Source organism: Musa acuminata, chromosome BXJ2-5, assembly GCF_036884655.1.
Source record: "Musa acuminata AAA Group cultivar baxijiao chromosome BXJ2-5, Cavendish_Baxijiao_AAA, whole genome shotgun sequence".
Lineage (NCBI taxonomy): Eukaryota > Viridiplantae > Streptophyta > Magnoliopsida > Zingiberales > Musaceae > Musa > Musa acuminata.
In genome coordinates, this window is record NC_088342.1 from 8,311,766 (window position 1) to 8,333,108 (window position 21,343).

Here is a 21,343-nt window from a genome sequence, read left to right on the forward strand (position 1 = left end):
GTTGGGAGAAAACAAAAGACAGATTTCTTGTATTAATATTTATATTTATTAATGATTACATAATTCTGTATTTAAAGTCATCTCAAATCCAATTAAAATAATCTAAATTGATTTAAACAACTCGAATAAACGTGGAAATTCAAGAAAACTTGGTCTGCTATCGTTGTCACCTAACAATAAAAGTGTTATATTTGTAATTTTGACACTATACAATTTGAACTTAACTCTGAACTTAGATGAAATCAATTTCATGATTTCACCCTTCAATCTGATGGTTACTTTTCTACTAACTCTGATATGGCAGGAGTTGAGTGTGGCCATCGGACGGTTTTAACAGCCATTATCCATGGAACGGAGAGATTTGGCTCACGCTGTTCCCAAACAGACGCAAACGCTGACTCCCGTGTGCCCTAACGCCACCGGCGACGAACGCCACTCGGTATCAGCCTTCGCCTTTTAATTGCGTTGTTTGCGGTAAATCCTGACCAATCTTCCCGAATCACGAGGCGCCGGTGGTATTTCAGAAACTATCCCCCAACTTCAGGCTATTCTCGGAGTACTTTGTCGTCGCTGCACCCCATGCCGCAATTACCATCAAGTCCCCGACGAGACACGCGGCGCCTAATTCCTCCGTGAGACCCGCAATTAGTAGAGCCCTAAATAACGGTTGGAAAGCAGACATAGCCGTCACATGACCTTTAATTCGGTAAGCTCACATTCAATAAAGCTTGATGGGAATTGACCCTTCAACTAACATGCGTTCCTGAATCCTTCTGCCTTCTTTAAGATTAGAACCATGACGAAGAGGTGTAACAAAGGTGTCATGCTGGGAAAGAGGGGAAGGAATGCACGTATCTGACCCTGTTCTCGACGAGGCAGTAATTAACCCCAAACGGAGCTGTTCATAAAATTACTCCCTTTCTGCAGTGTGACTTCCAAAGCTTGTACGCTCCCCTGTATAGGAAGCTAGGTTTGGACTGGCATCAGTGGTTAGGGAGAGCAAGTATTATTATAAGGAAAGAGCAAACGAGCTCCCCTGGTCTATATAAACGAGCCCCACACTGCACTCAGAGTAGAACAATGGCTTCTAGCTTCTTCTCTCCTTTCTCCTCCTGCGTTCTTCTTATCCTCTTCTTCTTTTCGTTCTTTGTCTTCTGGTTCGACTACGGTGACTCACACCCCGTCTTCGACCCGCATTGGCACCCGGCGACCGCGACCTGGTATGGCAGCCCCGACGGCGACGGCAGCGACGGTAAGTTCACCTACCTGTGTCCATGGTTACCGGCTAGGGAAGCTAGTGTTTTTGTTGCATGCATGTCAGCCGTTAGATTAAGGTCAGATGGCTGGGTGTTGGCATCGGTGTGTGGTCGTCGACGTCTCTACCGTCGCGGGCTTGCGAGCAGTGGAGCATGGCGAGACCTGCAGGAGTCTGCGGCTTTCTCGCCGTCGCTTGATGCGTGTCGGGTGAGGTGTGGCTAGTGAAGGTGGAGCGACGCATGTGGAGTCAGCTCGGTCACTCTCCTTTGGGTTTGGACGGTTCGTCCAACTTGATATATGCACGCATCTCACTGCATTTGGTAGTCAAAGATGAGGGTGAAAAGAGAAGTATAATACGATCCCACGGCCATTTTGATCTGCTTTTATCGAAGAGGAAAATACTTCAGATTTGTGGGAGTGGCAGACACTAGAAAAGTGCACAGACGAGGAAACGCCGAAAGAGAGCAGAGCATATCAATCAGCCAATTGAGGTCGATCCAATATATTATAGGGAATTGCTACTGAAAAGGCACGCAACATGGTCTGAAACAAAGCAGCGAGCAGAGGTTTTCTTTGTGATGTGGGGGAGTAACACTGGGTTGTGACTCGCTGTTGGCAGGTGGGGCGTGCGGGTACGGGTCGCTGGTGGATATCCGGCCGCTGCGGGCACGGGTGGGGGCGGTGAGCCCCGTGCTGTTCAAGGGCGGGCAGGGGTGCGGCGCCTGCTACAAGGTTCGCTGCCTCGACCCGGCCATCTGCTCCCGCCGCGCCGTCACCGTCATCGTCACCGACGAGTGCCCCGGCGGGTACTGTGCGTCCGGCCGAACCCACTTCGACCTCAGTGGCGCCGCCTTCGGCCGCATGGCCGTTGCCGGCGAGGCCGGCCAGATTCGTGATCGCGGCGAGATCTCCGTCGTGTTCCGCAGGTATTCACCAGAATGTCTTACTCTACTCAGCGCTTGGTTTGCGGTAAAGACTTCATATACGCTCTGCCTGAGTATATTCTTCTCTCTCTCTCTCTCTCTCTCTCTCTCTCTCTCTCTCTCCAGGACACCGTGCAAGTATCCAGGGAAGAACATTGCCTTTCATGTAAACGAAGGATCCACAAACTATTGGCTTTCGCTTCTCGTGGAGTTTGAGGATGATGATGGAGATATTGGAGCCATGCATATAAAACAAGTACAGTTTCTTACCTTACTGCTATGTATTGTTGCTATCTATCCATCCTGTAGTTGTTTGAAGCTGCTTCTCCAAGAACTGGCAGATTTGTTATATCATCTACAAGCTGTCTGTGGCTAAAATACTTGGATGAAAGCTCAGCATTGCTTTAGAATGTCGTGCTTTTCTTCAGTTGACTGCACACTTAGCCTCCTTAATGGATGAACAGTAATGCCTTAAGACCTGTCCCAGTGTCTGGTTGCTGTCTGCCACAAGTCAGTCTGCCAATTCTCTTCAAACAAAATGGTAACTGTGACCTTTCCTCTCACTAGGCAAATTTTTCAGCAACTATTAGATATGGTGTTTTCCCATCTGCAAGTAGGACTCTCTTGTATTAAAAAGTGTGTCATGTGGACTTACATTACTTGATTACAAGTCATCAGAGCTTAAAACGAGTCCCAGAAGTCAGAGTCAAACTTAAAGGAAGTCCTGTTGCTGCTTTTGATGTGGAATGCACTCAAGCCAAGTTCTAATATCAACTAAAGCTTCTTTGTTCTCCATCCTCCTAATCTCTCTCCATCCTCTGTGTTGACTCAGAACTCAATGTGATCTATGAGACTATGCCTAGTAAGTTCAAGTGCATCCATGGACAAAAGTGAAGGGGTCCAGATTGAAGAAAGTCAACATTGTTGGTCTTAATCTTGTGTATTCTCTCTTGCAGGCAAATTCTGTGGAATGGCTCGAGATGAAGCACATATGGGGAGGCAATTGGTGTTTCAATGGGGGGCCTCTGCAGGGGCCCTTCTCGGTGAAGCTTACCACATTAACCACCCAAAAGACCTTCTCTGCCCGGGATGTGATTCCAAGTAACTGGTCTCCCGATGTCACCTACACCTCTCGACTTAACTTCCTTTGATCGAAGAGAACACGAGCTCGGTGGTCTTTCTGCAAGATCTCTTATCGTCTCTGTGTACATGTCATAGTAGCCCTCTCCGAAGGGGAGAGAGAGCGCCTTAACTTGTTTGATGTCTGTGTGTGCTTGTAAGGACCCCATCTTTAAGATATGAATGGGATCCTAAAAGTCCTCTCAAAGGTGATGTTTCAGTACCTTACATTCAGTTGACTCTTGAGGCTGTGGCTTACTTTCACAAGTGGGAATCACAGGCTTTTACATTCTTGTCTGTCGACTGTGCTGCTCATTCGCACATGGTGGATCTTTGAACAAAGGGGCCATCGTCTCCGGTGGTGGGACAATTTGATGGCAGACTTCACACTGCGAGGAACCCGAGACTTGACTTCTTGGATAAAAGATGGAACCTCTCATGCATCTGTGATGTGTTATGCTAATCATTACCGACATTATAACACGAGAAGGTGCTTGCTGTGTTAAATGCCCCTCCGGAACCGTGATGGCTAGGACAACCGCCAACCAGAGCAAGCCACGTACACTCACTTTCCTGCTTCTGCCTCTTTGCGCTGACATTTAAAGCCATCGAGTGGAACACGCAACACATTGCGTATGGGCAGTAATTCCACCGCCCAATGACACGTTACCCACGTTTCCAAGGAAGGAGAGTTACATGGGACCCACTGATGGATCCATCTCGCTCCAATAGTAAGGCAGATAACCGGAACGGGTAGCTGACGCGGAGATGAAATATAATTCTATTTTCTGTTCAAAGATAGAGTTGTGACTCATCTGGTTGGAATTGGTGGGTGGCTGCGTGCCTTACCGACGGAGAAGAGGAATCGTTGCGGCATCTCCTCGAAGCCCGAAGCTCCATCTCCTTTTCTTCCCTTGTGCATCCTTCTTGCTTCGCCTTAGAGCGCCGAGAGTATTCGAGCACTTCCAAGGTTTGGTTTCAGCTCTCCTTTGTCATTTCCCGAAAAAATATTTTGGAAATTCGAATGGAGATGGCGGAGGCCGGTGAGTTCTTCGCTTTCTTCCGCGCCTTAGAAATGGTTCTAGCGAAGAAACGGCGAGCTCGACGGGATCCCAGTGTATGTAATAGCCATCCGCGCTGTGTCTTTCAAAATTAAGGGTTTTTAGGTTACCGATTGTGTTCCGTAGGGTTTGCCCCAAAATTTGGTCTTCGATTGATTTGCTGGCCTCCGCTCGAGCGCATGTATGAGATCCGAGCGGATTTTGGAGTCGTTGAACGAATTCTAGGGGTTTCTTTTGAATAAATGGCAGGAAATGTTCGAATACCTGCGTTTTGTTGCTTTCTCTGGATATGTTCGATTGGACCTGAAGCGCAAGTCTAGATCTAGCGTTTCCCTGAAGGTCCGACCCTAAGTTTCGGTATATTCGTTGCTAAGGAAGCGGACTGGTCTTCTAGTTTGAAGGAGTTGGAGATGTTGGGAAGACAATTGGTAATCAGGAAGGAAGCCGCAGTGAACCTGAGAGAAGTGGCGGCAAGAACTACTCTAAGGGAAGTACGGCAGAAGGGGCATATATATGTGGAGCTGAGACATGTTGGGAAGCGCATAATCTTCTTCTGCACCCTCTGCCTCACCCCATGTTACAGCGACACCGTGCTGTTTGATCATCTCCAAGGAAATCTCCATGCTCGACGCCTCACAGCTGCCAAAGCGACTCTTTTCGGTGCTACTCCATGGCCTTTCAATGATGGTGTTCTTTTCTTTGACAGTTCTAACGAGCCTAACCTGCTGTTATCAGGTTCAGATAGTCAAAATGATATGGCTTTGGTTCTTAGCAACAGCTCTGGGAACGATCATGAAGTAACTTCGAGGAATACATTGGATTCTCCCAGTAGGAATTGCTGTGGTAGAAACAATAGTATTAATTGTTCTAAATCCAGTGGTTCTTCTGACGCTAAACTTAGATTATCTTCCAATGGGCATAAAGCATCTTTGAGATCTAGCTGTTCAGTCCTAGATATGGTTTCTACTTGCAGCTGGGCAGAAAATAGTTTGATTATTCCTGGGGTCTTACTGAAGGGGGAAGTTTCAAATTTGGCACTGAAACATTTAGGAGTTGGGCAGATTGCATACAGAATACAAGACAAGGAAGGTCATGGTAAGATCACGAGTATATGGTGTGCTTGGTTGGGACAAGGAGAATCTGACTTTAGTGATGAGTTGAACATATCCGCAAATTGTGATTTTGCCATAGTTAATTTTCCTTATGCATATGGCTTAGGTAGGAAGGGAGCTGTGGAAGATGAAGAGACTCCGACATCACCTGGTTCTTTCTTTGAGATTGATGATTCTGGGCATCATAGGAAGAGGAAGAGGAAATCATTCTCAGACCAAGAAGACTACTCAGATGGTTCGAATGGTTGTTCTGAGTCTCTTTCTGGAGATGGCTCAAGTCTGGATATCGTTGTGGCAGATGACCCACAGCAGCTTGAAAAGAGACTTGTATCTAGCAAGGTTGTTAGGCAACAGCTGAGAAAACAGAAACGTTTGGCTGCAGAGAGAATCTGTGATATATGTGGGCAGCCGATGCTCCCTGGAAAGGATGTGGCTACCCTACTAAATTGTCGTACTGGTAATTTAGCTTGCAGCAGTCGGAACACTAACGGGGTGAGTACTGCTTATGCTATATGCGTTGTTGTTTGTCTGTATTTTTTTTTTTTCACCTAATGACTGCAGTATGTCATGCAGGCTTTTCATCCATTTCACGCATCGTGCCTCATACATTGGATCCTTCTATGTGAGTCAGAAATGGCTGATCAAAGAAACAAAACAAAAGTAACTCGAGGTCGCAAGGGAAGATCAACGCTCAAGAATCGAATTTCTTCCATCTTTTGCCTGGAGTGCCAGGGCACTGGTGTGGCCATTCAAGGAGAAGAATTGGAGAAACCTACCATTCCACTCTCTGAGGTTCCAAACGGCTATCTTTCCCTCACTAATCTTTGAACTTATGCTTGTATCATAGTTCTGTTTGTTATTTGCCTTAGATATTTGACCATCATCCTTTCAGCTATTTATTGTGCATACCATCTCTCCAGATGTTTCTTTATAAGCTGAAAGCCATTGAGGCAAACAAGGCATGGATGAAAAATCCTGAAATTCTTGAGAAATGCTCCACTGGACTTCATTTCCCTTCTGGTTGTGTTGAAAAATCTCAGGTTAGCACTCCATCTCTCTGGTTTGTGCTCTTTGAGATTAAGCTCTCTTTAGGTTAATCTATATTCCAATTTTATTTGCGGCAGGAAAAAGTTATGCCTCTAAAGTTGCTGCATTTCTTCCGAGCTGATCAGTAGGAACCCCTTCTTAAATCTCACAAGACTAAGATGCTTCCATGGTGACCTTGCTGGATTTCTACATAGACTATGGATGACCAGAGTTGTGTTGTAAATCTCCTTTATCAGTTGTGCAAATATGTACACTTGGCTTCCAAATATAGTTGGGCATGTAGAAAAATATTAATGGTAGTGGCCAAAGAGTGTTGTCTGTTGTGAATGGCATAGTTGCCAAAGAGTTTCTCTTTGTTGGTAATGATTACTGTGCGCATGTATGTGATACCATCTTAAGCACTGCATACTATTCCGTGTGTTATTGTTGTCAGACTAGTTTTTGTGCTCAAACAACTTATTACAATATATAATATATACCATTCGATATGGATGGTATATACTCATCTAATAATAGATTGGTATGGGTGATACATACTAATATAATTATACCTTATGGATTGGTATGATTTGGTATGTATCGTATCGACACGGTTATGGATCAAGAAGGCAAATCATGTACTTCATCATATACCTTGCAATGTATGGTATCTTCTCTATGTAAATTTTTAGTGTTGAAAGATGTCTAGACGTCTTCTAGATAGAACGTTACTTTGACGTTCTCCCCTTTTATTATCTTCATCTTCTTATGCAAACTGGATCTAACCTTGCTAGGTTAGATGACATAAAATATGTATAGGAACTACCAATATACATGTTCTATAAAATGTCAAAACTTAAATTGATAGTTCTATATCATCTAAAAGAATATTTACGTCGCCAATCTCATGCAAGAATAGTGTTCTAGGATGATGATTTATCGGAACTTGTGATCTCTCCTAACATTACCCTACATAAAAAACGGTACAGTACTGCCAGGCTATATAAATCACTGATGCTTGGGAGAACACGGAACGGTAACCTTATCAATAAGATGTACCTAAGTTCTAGTAATGTACAATACTACTCTCATACCTGGCGAATACAACTTAGTTTGCAAGAAGGGAAATGGACCAATGGCAAAACACCAACTTGAAGGGGAGGAAGCTGCAACCACATTACAGATTGGAGGAACAAGTCTCAATAATGGAAGTTAGATTTCAACAAATACATCTTATTCTTACATCATGAATCTTAAATAACTTAAAAGGAGAACAACTTAATATATACACAATACATTTAAGGAGCTAAATGCAAAAGTAATCTTGATTCTCAAGAGGAACCTTCTGACACTCCAAAAGGATTTCTTAAAGTCTTCGAAGAGAATACACTTATCTCTAGACGAACTTCTCAATGGATGCGACCAAAGTACTCTCGGGCACAGCCCCAATCACAGTGTCTTTCTTCTCGCCGTTTTTGAAGATCATCATGGTTGGGATGCTCCGAATCCCATATTGAGTTGCTATATCTGGGTTTTCATCAGTGTTCAGCTTATAGCACTTCAGTTTTCCTTCATAAACCTTTGCCAACTTGGCAACGGTTGGTTCGATCATTCGACATGGCCCGCACCACGGAGCCCAAAAGTCAATGAGAACTGGAACACTGGAGTCCAATACAAGGGACTGCCATGTGGCTTTAGTCACATCTGGAACTGTAGAACAATAGCCAAATAATGTTTGGTTAGAGATACATGAAAAGCAGTAACTGGGAAAATTGGTATAGCCATCAGTCCACAAATTTTTTTTTTTTTGCATGAGAGGCAAATCATTATATTTATTATCATGTAAAACCATAAGATTCTGAAACTAAAGCATGTTATTTATAGAAATGATTAGTCTTTTTTATGCAGAATCGTCATCATAAAAATAGATCTCTCTTTCTTTGGAGGTCACCAGAATATACAGATGAACAATTCAAGTGTCTAGATGAGGTAAGTAAATGCATCGAGTCAAATTGCAAGTGGTTCTTCTCGAATTCAAACAAGAGCTTACAGATTTAAGGTAATAGGAGCAAATTCAAAAATTAAATCACAGATCAATTACTCAGATACTCAGCAAATTTGGGTGTATAATTTTCTTTCGGAAATCCATTGTTCACAAGCATGTAGTATTTGGAAATTTTGGATTGTGGTACTTGCTAGTATTGGGTACAAATAGAGAGGAGCTCATATACCATATCCTCATCAAACAAAGGCCTACACCTTTTAGGTAATGGGGCAAGTTCAAAATTAAACCTCAGATCAACAACTCAGCAAATTTGGCAAATTTGGGTGTATGATGTTCTTTAGGACATTCATCATTCACAAGCATGTAGCATTTTGAAAATTTAAATTGTGCTACGTGCTAGTGATTCGATAAATATAAGATGGAGCTCATATGCCATATTCCCAATAGTAAAACAAACCAACACATTTCAATGATGCCACTAAAGCCACTTCATGTAAGATGTCAACCACTCCATAAACCTAAAGAAGCATATGGGATGTATGATGCCAAAGAATCATTTGGTCACTATGAACAAAAGGAACCTATCACACCAAAGTTGTAAGCTAAAAATCAATAGAAGTATCAACCTCCAAGGTAGACTGTTAAATTGATCATACATATTTTTAAAGCATCATTGCACAAAAGAGACACTTCAAGCACTACACACAACAGTTGAAGAAGAAGACCAGATGGAATCCTGTGTGTGTCCGATTATTAACATCAACAAATGAAGCCAGTATCTTTCAGCAGGGAAAAAAGACGCAGTTGTATGAACAGTGAGTTCCCCATGCCATCCACCATCTCACACATTTGTAATAATATTCAATCATCCATGTTGAAGATATATCAAATAAAAAAAACAACTTTTTCCTGTCAACGGATGCTGCTCCAGCATCCACACAAACCCCATTTATCTCTTGCTTATGGACCCAAAAAAACAAGACATAGAAGTAACATCACAAGAAGTTGTGTAACCTTGAGATATAGGGATCCTTACATGGGAATGAGGGAGAAATATACTTTTAACAGTCTTATCATGTCATTTCATTAAATACGAAACAATATAATGTACATTAGGCAGATATTGGAAAACGTACCTAAGGCACTGCAGTTACTAAGGCTGAGTTTTCTGAGTCCTCATTTGACCTTGTAGATCATAAGATTTGCTGAGGCATACCATAGAAGTTAGGAGTGGACTGAACTATTTCAAAAAGCCTAATACCTACGAAACATGTCACTATAGTTTTTAGGTTACTCTACCTCTTAGCTTCTGTTTCTTTCTTTCTTTTCCAATTTTACTATGCTAATCATGTTTTCTATCATTGGTGACCTTCTCATCTTCTTTTTCATGTGTTATTGCATTCAGAGTTGATAAAACTTTGTACTTTAAACAATATGCCAAAACATATTTTTAATTATTTTCGTAAGTAATGAGTAATATTTACATCTCAATTGTAGGTTTCTTTCACCAGTGGCTCAAAACTAGACTAGTAAGATAATGATATAAGTATGTCTATGAGATGGCTACGAATTTCTGTTGAGCCTCAAAGTGCATCTTTATCACCTAGATCTAACATAATAACCTCAACACTCTGAACTCTTCCAAGTAGTGAACATGGAATAGGATTTACGTACAGGGTTTCTTAAAAAGCTTTAAAAACCATACCTACTGGTTTATTTGCCACAAAGAGTACTGAAACTTTGCTGCTTTATTCAGTCAATTCATCATCAATCTTCTCTCGAATTGGAGGTACAAAACCAAATAGTTGTCGCCCTAAGTTGGGACTAAAGCAGTATCCAAAGTCTAGTAGGTTGTAATACCTCACTTAAATATATAAGAAATGCTTTCCCCAGAAAACCACCCCATCTCTCAGATGTTTCAATTCGAGATTAAACTGAGATGAATGACCGAAGTAACAGCCAAAATAGAAGCATATGTGCTAATTAATGTGGAATATCAGTATCAGTAAAACATATATTTCAACATCATAGAAGATATTTCTCCTTAAACTTCTCCTAGTCTTAATACTTATATTGTCCACATGGTCCAAATGGTACTAAATGATCCACTTGCCCCTACCAAATTCCATTTGAAAGCAAATGTTACTTGTCTCCAAATAATATTACATGTTCTACTTTACCCCACCAATCCTAATGTTGGAAGAACCAAATGTTACTACTCTCTAAATGACAAAGGAGTCAAAGTGCTATTGCATACAATTAGCCAGCACTGATGCAACGCAGCATGACCTCAATGAAACAACTGCAGGAGGCAAATTGGTAACAGATGTTACAGTATTATACAAAGAATATCAGACTAGATGGTTGTGTACGTTTGAGTAAATGAATGAGCCTTTTAAGTTCGCATGTCAACGGCCTTTCCCTTTCTCTCAGTTCTCTCATTCTTTGTTTCTTGAATCTCAAAAAAATATTGAATATCCCAGTTATTGTAATTGTCACTAATCATGTTCATAGTCTTAAACTCAGGTATGATTCATGGAGACACTTTCCAAAAAGAACCAGCGAACAGCCTTCTTGATGTAACCTCACCTTCATAAACCACACATATGCGAACTCTCCTATTTAACTCATTGCATCCTCCATAACCAGCCATTTCGTAAGGGCAATCCAAGACATGATTAAACTACTAACAAAAAGAAACGAAAGACTCATCCTATGCCATTAAGCAAAAAGTAACAAGAAGCCACTCAAGCAGGGCAGACATACCAACATGATTACATTACATTCCAACTCAGTGATGCCATATCTGACTTGCAAGTTCCAAGTATGTCAATTTAGCTGCTCAACGTACAATACCTTGAAGAATTTCCATATTTTTAACCCAATCGGCTCCAAGTACATATAGACATATATCGGTTTTACTCGATCAAACTCACGGAAGATCTATTCATATCTAACCACATGTTAATTTAAGCTCTAAGGAAGAAGTCCATCGGGGAACCAACAAAATCAGTACAAGAAACAAGAGAAATGTAACAGGAGGTAGAAACATTACGCTGGACCGCCGTCTCCTGAACCTCACAGACCACGGATCCCCTCCTGACGACCCTCGATCTCGCCGCCACCGCGGCCAACTTGACCTTTAGGGGGACTGAAGCACACCTCAGGCCGCTGAACTGCGGAAGAAGCCCCAACGCACGGCGGCCGAGAGGCGATGAAAAGGAGGCCGAGGCTCTCGGCGCCGACGCGGGCGCCGCGGCACGGCTACGGCAGGGTACCGCGAACGACTGGATGACGGTGGCGGCCATAACCACAGGCGAAGTGGCGGCTGCTGCTGCTGCTGCTTGTGCGGTGGACGGATCCGCGTGGCGAGCAGCAAAATACGTATAGGAAAGCTGTGAAGGGGATTCGTGGTTGGGGGACGGATGGATAAAGGAAACGCACGAATGCGAACTCGGAGGACCAGAGTGCTCCACAACCGTTCATCCCTCCATTCCTATCATCTCAACCGTCCATCTGATCTTGATAAATTCATCAGATGAACGATCGAGATGATAGGAAGTAAGAAATGAACGGTTTCTGATAGACCGCCATATAGAATATTGTGTCGAGTGTGGTTAGCGATCGAATCGGGTAATCATATCAGGTTCTTAATTGGGTTCTTAATTAGTGTTTCAATTAACTCCAGCCAACAGTTTCTTCCCCAAATCCCTAATGAAATGATCCAATAAGAAGAATTATTCGTGAACCGGGTCTAGTTGGGCTGGAAGAATCGGGACCGAGTTGGCCCGTTAACTCTGTGAACGAGTTAGCCAGGTAAGCACGTAAACACGTCGCTCCGTGATCGCCTGTCCGAGCCCCTCCAGAATCGGTTTAAAGTCACCCACCGAGCGCGACACGTCAGATGGGTCCCATTCGCTGGTCATCATGAGCTTCATAATCTTGAGAGAAAAGATGTGGGATGATGATAATAAGAAAATGGAGAAGTGAGTATCTTAAAAGTGTACCTTTTTTTTTAATCAATTATTGTTGTTCCCACGAAATATATGGTAAATCATATTTTTTTATATATAATAATATTTATTTTATTATTATTATTATTATTATTATTATTCTTTATATTATTTTATTAGTTTAAAATATTTGAGGAAATAAGTCATTGATATTATTAATTAGATTGACGTGGTCTAAATCCGTATATAAAGGGTTATCCGAAGTATCACTTGTACGATGATTAAGGTCAGAAAAGGTTTTTCAACCTAATCTTTTTGACTCTTAACTTAGTAACCCGAGATAAATGAGTGTAGAAATGATTGAATGATCCTCCTTCGTTGTGTTGAAAATAAATTTTTTTTCTTAATCGCAAAGGGAGGGATAACTCATGACTCAAACTTTAACTCTTACTCACGCGGACCGACGAATAGAGGGTGACATCCGTCTTTTTCTTTTATTATAGGTATCACGTAATAATTATATGTCGGATGACGATTGACTGATGATAAATTATATCTTTAGTCGTAAAGAAAAAAAAAAAGTGTTAATGTTTAGCTATCAACACTTGTCTTATCCACCATAGAAAGATATATTTGATTTAAGATAGTTGCAATGAGCAATGATGGATGCGTGTCACAACCTTTACGTTGAGATAGTTGGGACACTGATGTTAGCTTTCGTAACACATGAGCTCAGCAGGGTTTGGTGCATTTGCATGGGATAAGTTGGCCAAAGGAAAATTTAGGTACTAAAGTGATATCATTAAGTACTTTATGATAGGGATTAGTCTCTTTTTTTTAGTTTCACAACAGATGAGCTCTGCATAGTTTGGTGCATTTACATGTCATAAGTGCTTTATTATGATGTCCTCCTAGTGTTTCCAAATTTGTATATCTTATTAGGTACTGTGAGTAGACAAAGCAAACATACTAAGCTGTTCTCCTCCCCAATAACTTTTCCCTTCATTTATTACACCAAAGATGTGGAAAAGAAGTCAAAAGGACTGCTTTTGTTTTCACTTTGTTTAGTGCAAAGAGTACATACATGGTGACATCTTACTAGAATAGACTATGATTTGAGCCTCTCCTATGATATTAATATTTGAATCTAAATTAATAGTAAAGAGATTAGGTGCAGTATCACTGATCAATATTTGAACTCTCAATTTAAGTAGGTGAGGTACATTAGATTAATATTTTAAGTATTAAATTTATATTTCTTGATAAATGAGCCAAGTTAAATTTATAAAATTATCAAATAAGATTTTAAATCTATAATATTTAATGAGTAAACTTATATGATAAGATCAAAGTAAGTGAATAAGAGATACATTACTTTTAGACTAATATTCTATGTGTAAAAATACATTAAATGAGATTTTAAACATTCAAGCATCAAATATGCATCAATTTCTTTTGTCATATATCTCAACAAAGAATAACATAAGAAAGAAAGAAGAATCTAAGATAACATCATCGTACTGCGATGAGACCTTCGGATGCTTTGAGTAGACGTTGATGGTGTAAAATGGAATCCGAGAATAATGCTTTTGATCGAACAATATATTTCGATTCGTACGAATCACATCGATGAAAAGAACACAAATCAACATAGTCAATCCCAAATGTTCCCAATCACCATTAAAACCCACTAACTCTCAAGAACAATTCAAGAAACCAAAGAGAGGATTACATTGCCCATATGAATGCCAAAAAAATAGTCACCAACTCCTTTCTTTCTCATGTTTCTGGTCTCCACTCATCATTTGGATCAAAACCAGAAAGATGAGAGAGAGAAAGAGAGAGAGGATTACATTGCCCATATGAATGCCAAAAAAATAGTCACCAACTCCTTTCTTTCTCATGTTTCTGGTCTCCACTCATCATTTGGATCAAAACCAGAAAGATGAGAGAGAGAAAGAGAGAGAGAGAGAGAGAGAGAGAGAATAAGAAGTCATCCGTAGTGATCATGGAATGGCCACTTGCAAAAGCTAAACTTGGGTGTTGCAAGGATTCTCAACCTGGCGAGCTTCGTTCTACGGAGTGGTGATTCCCACCGCGCACATGCGACCACCATGGCGTCTGACTCCATCCGCTTTCCCCGCCGGTGTCTTTGTTCTTCCAAGTTGAGCGGTGGCTGATGTGACTGATGCTTTCCATGAAACGAATATTCACGGTGGAGAGCTCCACCTTATTTTAGATTCGTTAGGTTTAGGAGCTAACCTTTATCGTATCTTCGATCAATCCTAACAAGAGAACATGAACCCAAGTGATCTATATATTTTTTTCATAATTTATTATCGCGATGATCAAATTCGATAAGTTCGAACTCTTTAATATAATTTTTTATTGTTCAAAATGTCGAGTGATGAAATCGATTTAGATTCGTATTTGTTTCTATCATCGGGCTTAGTATCCATAGATGACTGCGCATGATAAATAGTTTGTTAAATTATATATTTGATAAAAATTACTTTAATTCTTAAATTAGTATTTAGAAAATAGTAAAATTATAAGAGATTGGGAAGGATAAGAGAGCTTAGTATAGTCTCCTCTAAATATAATAATACATATTAGGCCTTGTGTTTTGTTATAATTAAAATTAAATGAAGAGTTAATTTATAAAAATAATTATGCAAGATTGTGAAACGTGAAGAATCAATCACCAAATGTCATGTGAGTCATTTAATCGCTATTTTAATAGGTATTGAGTCAATAATAAACTAATATTCAGATGTTCACATATCAAATCCCCAATATATTCGATAAGATTTATCCAATTAATAATTCACAATGATTTGTAAGTCACATTGGTCTTAAATATTATTCATATTAAAATTCATTAGAGTCATTTCTATGACTTTATGTTTATCAAACCACCAAACCTCCATCATGTCATGTTGACTAACTCAATAAGAACCAATATATCAAATAAGAACCAACAAATTAGCATTCTTATCTTTTAGAACATCAAAACAAAAATAAATCGGAGAAAAATTCTGTCACCTATCATTAATTTGTCATCGATATGTTTCGGTAGGCACCCAACCCAGTCAGCACCGTCACAGCAAACACCAAACCCACTCTCCAGAAAATTATGAGCCGATAACCCACCAAGATAAGCATGTGGTGTCGTGTCGTCATCACGTGCAACATAATTAAGCGTATAAACGGGAACATATGACTCATCGCCGCGTCGTCCGAAGCAGAAGAAGCCCGAATCGTCACTCCAATCAAATCAATCACTAACTACTAATACTAATTGCCGTTCGTTGCGTCGGTGATCAAACCCTCCCCCCCCCCCTTTTTTATTGGAAGGAATTCTTATTATTATTTTTCGGTGGTGTCGGCGAAAGGTGCCAAGATTTATTTTAAATATAATTAAAATGTTAACGTAATTTAAAGTAGCAAATATATTTATCGAGAACTCGAAATATCATCAAAAATAATATCGACAAAGTAAGAAAGCGAATTCCAAATGGAGCAACGGTAACATCGCCCTCGCCGATGACTGCTCATTGCCAACTCCTATTGATCTTATGCCAGTTGGCATTAGCTGATCATTAAACGTTCATTTATATTCTCAAAAAAAACCCATATATATATATATATATATTATATTTCAGCGGTAATGGCCAGCCGTGCATGTCGTCATTCCAGGAGGCGGAGACGCCACGTAAGTCACGGATTGAGGCACGACCCACAAGAAGAATATGTGGCGAATATTACAACTGAACTGCCATCTGGCTTTTGCTATGAGGTGAAGAGGTCAGTCAAAAAATAATGGGAACATTGTTGTGATTTTGTTTGATGTGTGTTATGTACGGCGTTAATGGCCACATAATATTAAGCAACGAGCAACATGCGATCCAATTTTGTGGGCGGTTGGTTCCAACATCGTGTCATCGCCATCGCCGAGAAGGAAGAAGTAAAAGGGGGAAACCCCATAAAAAAGGCGATCGTTTCCTTTTCTAAATCGGATTGGCGGCCTCCTTTGTATCGCCAATTTATCGTCATCCCTTATCGACCGTCTATTTAAGCCTCCTTCCCATTAGTTCCGATCGACTCGAAGAAGAAGCCTTGTTGGTTCGGACTCGAACGTTTCCCGATCCCTTGCCTTGATCTAATGGCGGCCCTCCGCAAGACCCTCGCCCGGCGATTCGCCTCTCTCCTCCGCCCGTCCACCGCGCCCGCTCCGGCCAGCCGCCCCTCGCCACCCCGCCGATCCTCCTTCCTCCAGAAGCGGCCTTTCTTCCAGCCGGCACTGCCGCCGGACCGCTCCGCGATGCCCTTCGGGGGCGACCGGATCGCGGAGCGGATACGCTGCCTGTGCCCGGACAGGATCCGCCTCGACGGGCTCCTCCCGCCGCCGCCGCCGCCGCCGAAGCCAATCGCGGTGACGGAGGGGGAGTCGGAGGCGGAGGAGGAGAAGAGTGTGTCGTTGGAGGAGGTGAGGAAGGTGGTGAGAGCGTCACAGGTGGCTGCGGCGCGGGCGAGGTTGGTGGCGACGGGCGAGAGCTGTGTCCCGTACACGGACTTCGTCCGGATTTGCTGCGAGGCCTCGAATGGCGAGAAGGGATTGGAGATTGCGCGATCCCTCGACAAGTCGGGAATCGTAATAGTTCTTGGCAACGTCGTCTTTCTGAGGCCCGAAGAGGTATTAACTTGTAGTAATTCCTTCTTTTTGTTCTGTTAAATTAATTTTCTTTTTCTTTTTTTTATTTTTATTTTTTGTTGTGTTGTTACATTTATAGAATTTGTCTGAGTTCGGAGGTTGTTTCTGTGAAATGAATGGAGATCTGATCAAGTTTTTCTCCGGGTTTTCTATGTCTCTCTTTCAGCAGGAACAAAAAGGAAGGGGTTAAAAACAGGAGATTGGTGGCATTACAACTGCTGCAGACTGTTTTATTAAGATTTTTTTGGGGGGGAATCCCTGTGGTATACTGGAGTTAGATCGGCACAAAAGAAAAAAAATATATTGGAGCAAAAAAATCTTCTTGATCTAGAGAAAAAGAAAACCTTCAGGAAGAAAGAAAAAGAAAAAAATTATGCACAATTTCATATTTTCATCATACAAATAATGATTCGACCATTGACACACACCAGACATCCTAACATCTTGCATTCGACTTCATGTTACAAAGTAGCCCTTAATCTTAAAAGAACTGGTTAAGATTTCTTATTCGTGCATTTAATTTTTCTATTCTCCAGTTCTGTATAGCTATCAGTTCTAATTTGAATAGGAACGGGTGCATTTTATGAAATAATTGTTGCATAGCTTGGGAGATTTAAGGCAAAAGAATTTGATATTCACATTCTTCATTTTCCAAAAAAATTATGGAATGAGGGGCCTTAATGAATTTTTATTAAATATGGAATTGGAGTATATAGTTTACCTCTTTTCTTTTTTCTTTTTTTTTTAATTTCTCATTTTTTAGATATACGACATTGGATATGATGTAGAGGATCCAAGTGTGTGTGTTTATATACACACACACATAAAAATGGACATTAGATGTGTGCCAAAAGAATTAATGAAAAATGACAACCTTGCAGCAAGGAAATTTTTTTAAGCATAGAATTTAAAACTTTTATCCAGCTTGTTATTTAAAGCTCCAATCTTGGTTGAAAATAAGGTTCTTATAACTGCTTTTCATTTTGATTTTGTTGTTATTTATGGACTATGTCAGCGAAAGAAACTTCAAGTTTCTTAACTGATAACCTTTTGTGGTAAGGTTTTTTTTGTTTGCAATTTAGAACTTAACTTTTATTAGTTGGTTATTTGAAGCAGCAATCTTGGTTGGAATTAGGAGTCTTGTTGATAATACATTTTCTATGTGAACTCTATCATGGTCTATGAACCACTAAAATGGTATTAGCCTCAAACTGATAAGGCTTTGCAATTAGGGGAATTTGTTAAGGATAGAACTTAGAACTTAAATCATAATTTTATTGTGATCTATGGACCATATGTATATTATCAGACATGTGCAATTGGACATCATATGTGCGCCAATAGAACTTCATATTACTTAACTGTTAACCTTCTTGGAAGGGGTTAAGCATAGAATTTATAACTTTTATCAGCTTGTTATTTTAAGCTTCAATTTTTGTTCAAAATTAGGGCTCCTGTTGTATTTGTTTTCATCTTGATTTTGCCGTGATCTATGAGCCACTGAAATGATAGAAAGTTCATGTTACGTAACTGATAACCATTTGCGGCAAGAGGGCAGTGTAAAGCATAAACTCTGAACTTAACTTTTTTCAGTTTGTTCGAATTAGCATTCTTTTCATAACCTTCTTGTTTAAATCATGATCTATGGGCCACTAGAAGGATAGAAACTCCATTTTACTTGTGTGATAACCATTTGCATATAGGGATATTTGTTCAATCGCGGAACTTACCACTTTTATCAGTTTGTTATTTGATACTGCAATCTTGGTTCGAATTAGGAATCTCATCATCATCCTTTCTCATTATAATTTTGTTCTGATCTATGGAACACTGGACTACAAGTTTCATGTTAGATTTTGTTAAGCATAGAATTTAGAGAACATTTGTTAGTTTTTTCATTTGACATCTCGTCATAATCTTTTCTCAACATATGTACATTTATTTTAATCTCTGGACCACTGGAATGATAGATTCTGCATAACATCATGGAAACTAGTTAATTGAGAAGAAGAGTGAGTCTTTTGTATTTCTTTTGGCTGCCCCTTCATAAACTGCAGGTTGCCAAAGCAATTGAGAATATGATCCCATCGTCATTGAACCATCATCACTACGATCAATGTAGAGAAGAATTGAGGAAGATGGAAGAGACGAAAGCAGAGATCGATCAGAGAGCGGCAAATCAAGTCAGGAAGGAGCTGCAGTGTGGGCTGGGATTCATGTTGGCAGGCACAGCTGCTTTGATGAGGGTCACTTTCTGGGAGCTGTCGTGGGATGTGATGGAACCAATTTGCTTCTATCTCACCTCCGTCTACTTCATGGCCCGCTACGCCTTCTTCCTCAGGAGCTACAAGGAACCCTCGTTCAAGGGCTACTTCGCAAGCCGCTTTGCCGCCAAGCAGAAGCGCCTCATGGAATCTCAGAATTTTGACTTGAGTCGCTTCAATGAACTCAGCCAATCTTTCCTGCGCCCTCTGCCGCCACCGCTGCTACCACACCTTGAGTTCACATCCCCTTCCTATTGCCATTGCCATGTGAAGAGCCCATCACTGATTGGGTCATCACAGTGATTTATGCTGTAGGTGATGGTAAGGAAATAAACCAAGCTAACCAGAGAAAGGAGATGTTCTGATCTCACAATTTTTTGCGGCCTAAGAATTTACTGAGAAACATATACAATTGTATCGTGATAATAATCAATGGAATTCGATGGACACTGACATGAATTTATGATCATGCCACACAATATCGAAGCAGCTGACCTGAAGATTGCTATTTATTTTGCTTGTCTAATTAACATTAGACGCAAACTTCTTCGGTTGCAGGCAAACTTTGTGTTGAATACGGTTTCGGTTCCTAGTCTGCAGCAAATTGTTGCTCTTATTTACGGTTTAGTTTGTAGGTCTGCAGCAAATTGTTGTTGTTATCATGTATGATGCTGATGCTTGGGATGGAATCACACAGCAGCAGCAGCAGTTACCAGTGCCCATTTTCCAGCCTTGTCTGCTCATTAGATTATTTGATTTTTTTTTTCTTTCATTCCATTACATGTGTTATATGTATGTTTTTTCCATTACCATATAGAGCATATGTAACAACATTTGGTAGCGTCTCTACATTTTGTTCCACTTCCAAAGTGTCATATGAGTGCAAATTACAAGCATCCATCTCAATCGTTTACCTTTGTTTAATACTTTATATTTATTAAAAAATAATAATCTAATGAAAATATGACAATTATTCGAGATAAAGAAAAAGGTAGTCGAATCTTTGTTGAAATAAACAAAACTGTATCTGATTCGAGTAATCCTTATTCCCGTATTTTCATGAACTGTTGGGAAAATTTAGGCATTAACTTCTTAGCTCACAAACATAATAAATCTGACAAGTATTTTTTTTTCCATCATTTTTAATATCGATTAATAGGAAAAGATCGATCATTGAATTCACATCAATCAGATAAGCATCACCATCCGGAAAGTGCTTCTCGGTAGGAAGTAGCGTACCGTCACAGTAAGCTCCGTGGTGGCCAATCATTTCACGACACCGAATAGGGAAGGCTGGCCGTCCGATCTTTCTTCGTGCTAGACGCCAACATACGGCCATGGTTTTGTCGCTTGAGTATTCCACTCTGACGAGCGTGAAGGAGACGTAACAGTTTTACGTCGTTGTCAGGCCGTCAGAGGCACGTGAAACATAGACGAACCATTCGGTGCATCTTCGCCGTGGCAGGTCTCAAACCATTATGTGAAGCAAACCTTTCAGCATGACATGTCTGTTGGGATTTCTCCCTTCCTCTTTTATCGTCTTGTTTTCGATTATATATATATATATATATATATATATATATATATATATATATATATATATATATATATATATATATATATATATATATATATATATATATATATATATATATATATATATATATATAAGTGATTATTACCTAACTGCTGGAAGATTCTAAGGACAGCAATATATTTTCCAAGACCATCTCTTCCTCGCGAGTTCAAATTAAAATTCGGGGTTCAACCTAACTCAATTAGTATGTTGTATTAATTATACTCTTTCCATTTTATCGGACTAGGAGACAGATCAAGTATTTTGACGGAAAGATATAATTTTCTTCGTAATATGAAAGATAGATGAAAAGTGATTGATCGATGTGGGTCT

The 21,343-nt window shown here is 40.3% G+C and overlaps 4 protein-coding genes across 4 annotated transcripts; 3 read left to right on the forward strand and 1 right to left on the reverse strand.

The window, feature by feature from the left end:
- Positions 1 to 843: 843 nt before the first annotated feature.
- Positions 844 to 3,596, forward strand: LOC103984763 (expansin-B16). The gene is made up of 4 exons (XM_009402323.3): positions 844 to 1,252; positions 1,877 to 2,183; positions 2,307 to 2,436; positions 3,137 to 3,596. Exons 1-4 carry the CDS (start codon positions 1,081 to 1,083, stop codon positions 3,329 to 3,331), a joined length of 804 nt encoding a protein of 267 aa, XP_009400598.2. The 5' UTR covers positions 844 to 1,080; the 3' UTR covers positions 3,332 to 3,596.
- A 540-nt stretch (positions 3,597 to 4,136) lies between these two features.
- LOC103984501 (uncharacterized) lies at positions 4,137 to 6,951 on the forward strand. Its single transcript, XM_009402008.3, has 4 exons — positions 4,137 to 5,964; positions 6,046 to 6,264; positions 6,393 to 6,512; positions 6,597 to 6,951. Exons 1-4 carry the CDS (start codon positions 4,771 to 4,773, stop codon positions 6,645 to 6,647), a joined length of 1,584 nt encoding a protein of 527 aa, XP_009400283.2. The 5' UTR covers positions 4,137 to 4,770; the 3' UTR covers positions 6,648 to 6,951.
- A 731-nt stretch (positions 6,952 to 7,682) lies between these two features.
- LOC103984500 (uncharacterized) lies at positions 7,683 to 11,904 on the reverse strand. The gene is made up of 2 exons (XM_009402007.3): positions 11,559 to 11,904; positions 7,683 to 8,208 (listed from the first exon to the last, which is right to left on the reverse strand). The coding sequence occupies exons 1-2, from the start codon at positions 11,809 to 11,811 to the stop codon at positions 7,895 to 7,897; spliced, it is 567 nt and encodes a 188-aa protein (XP_009400282.2). The 5' UTR covers positions 11,812 to 11,904; the 3' UTR covers positions 7,683 to 7,894.
- Positions 11,905 to 16,377: 4,473 nt separating this feature from the next.
- Positions 16,378 to 19,903, forward strand: LOC135612351 (calcium uniporter protein 3, mitochondrial-like). Its single transcript, XM_065108529.1, has 2 exons — positions 16,378 to 17,152; positions 19,228 to 19,903. The coding sequence occupies exons 1-2, from the start codon at positions 16,622 to 16,624 to the stop codon at positions 19,735 to 19,737; spliced, it is 1,041 nt and encodes a 346-aa protein (XP_064964601.1). The 5' UTR covers positions 16,378 to 16,621; the 3' UTR covers positions 19,738 to 19,903.
- Positions 19,904 to 21,343: the final 1,440 nt, after the last annotated feature.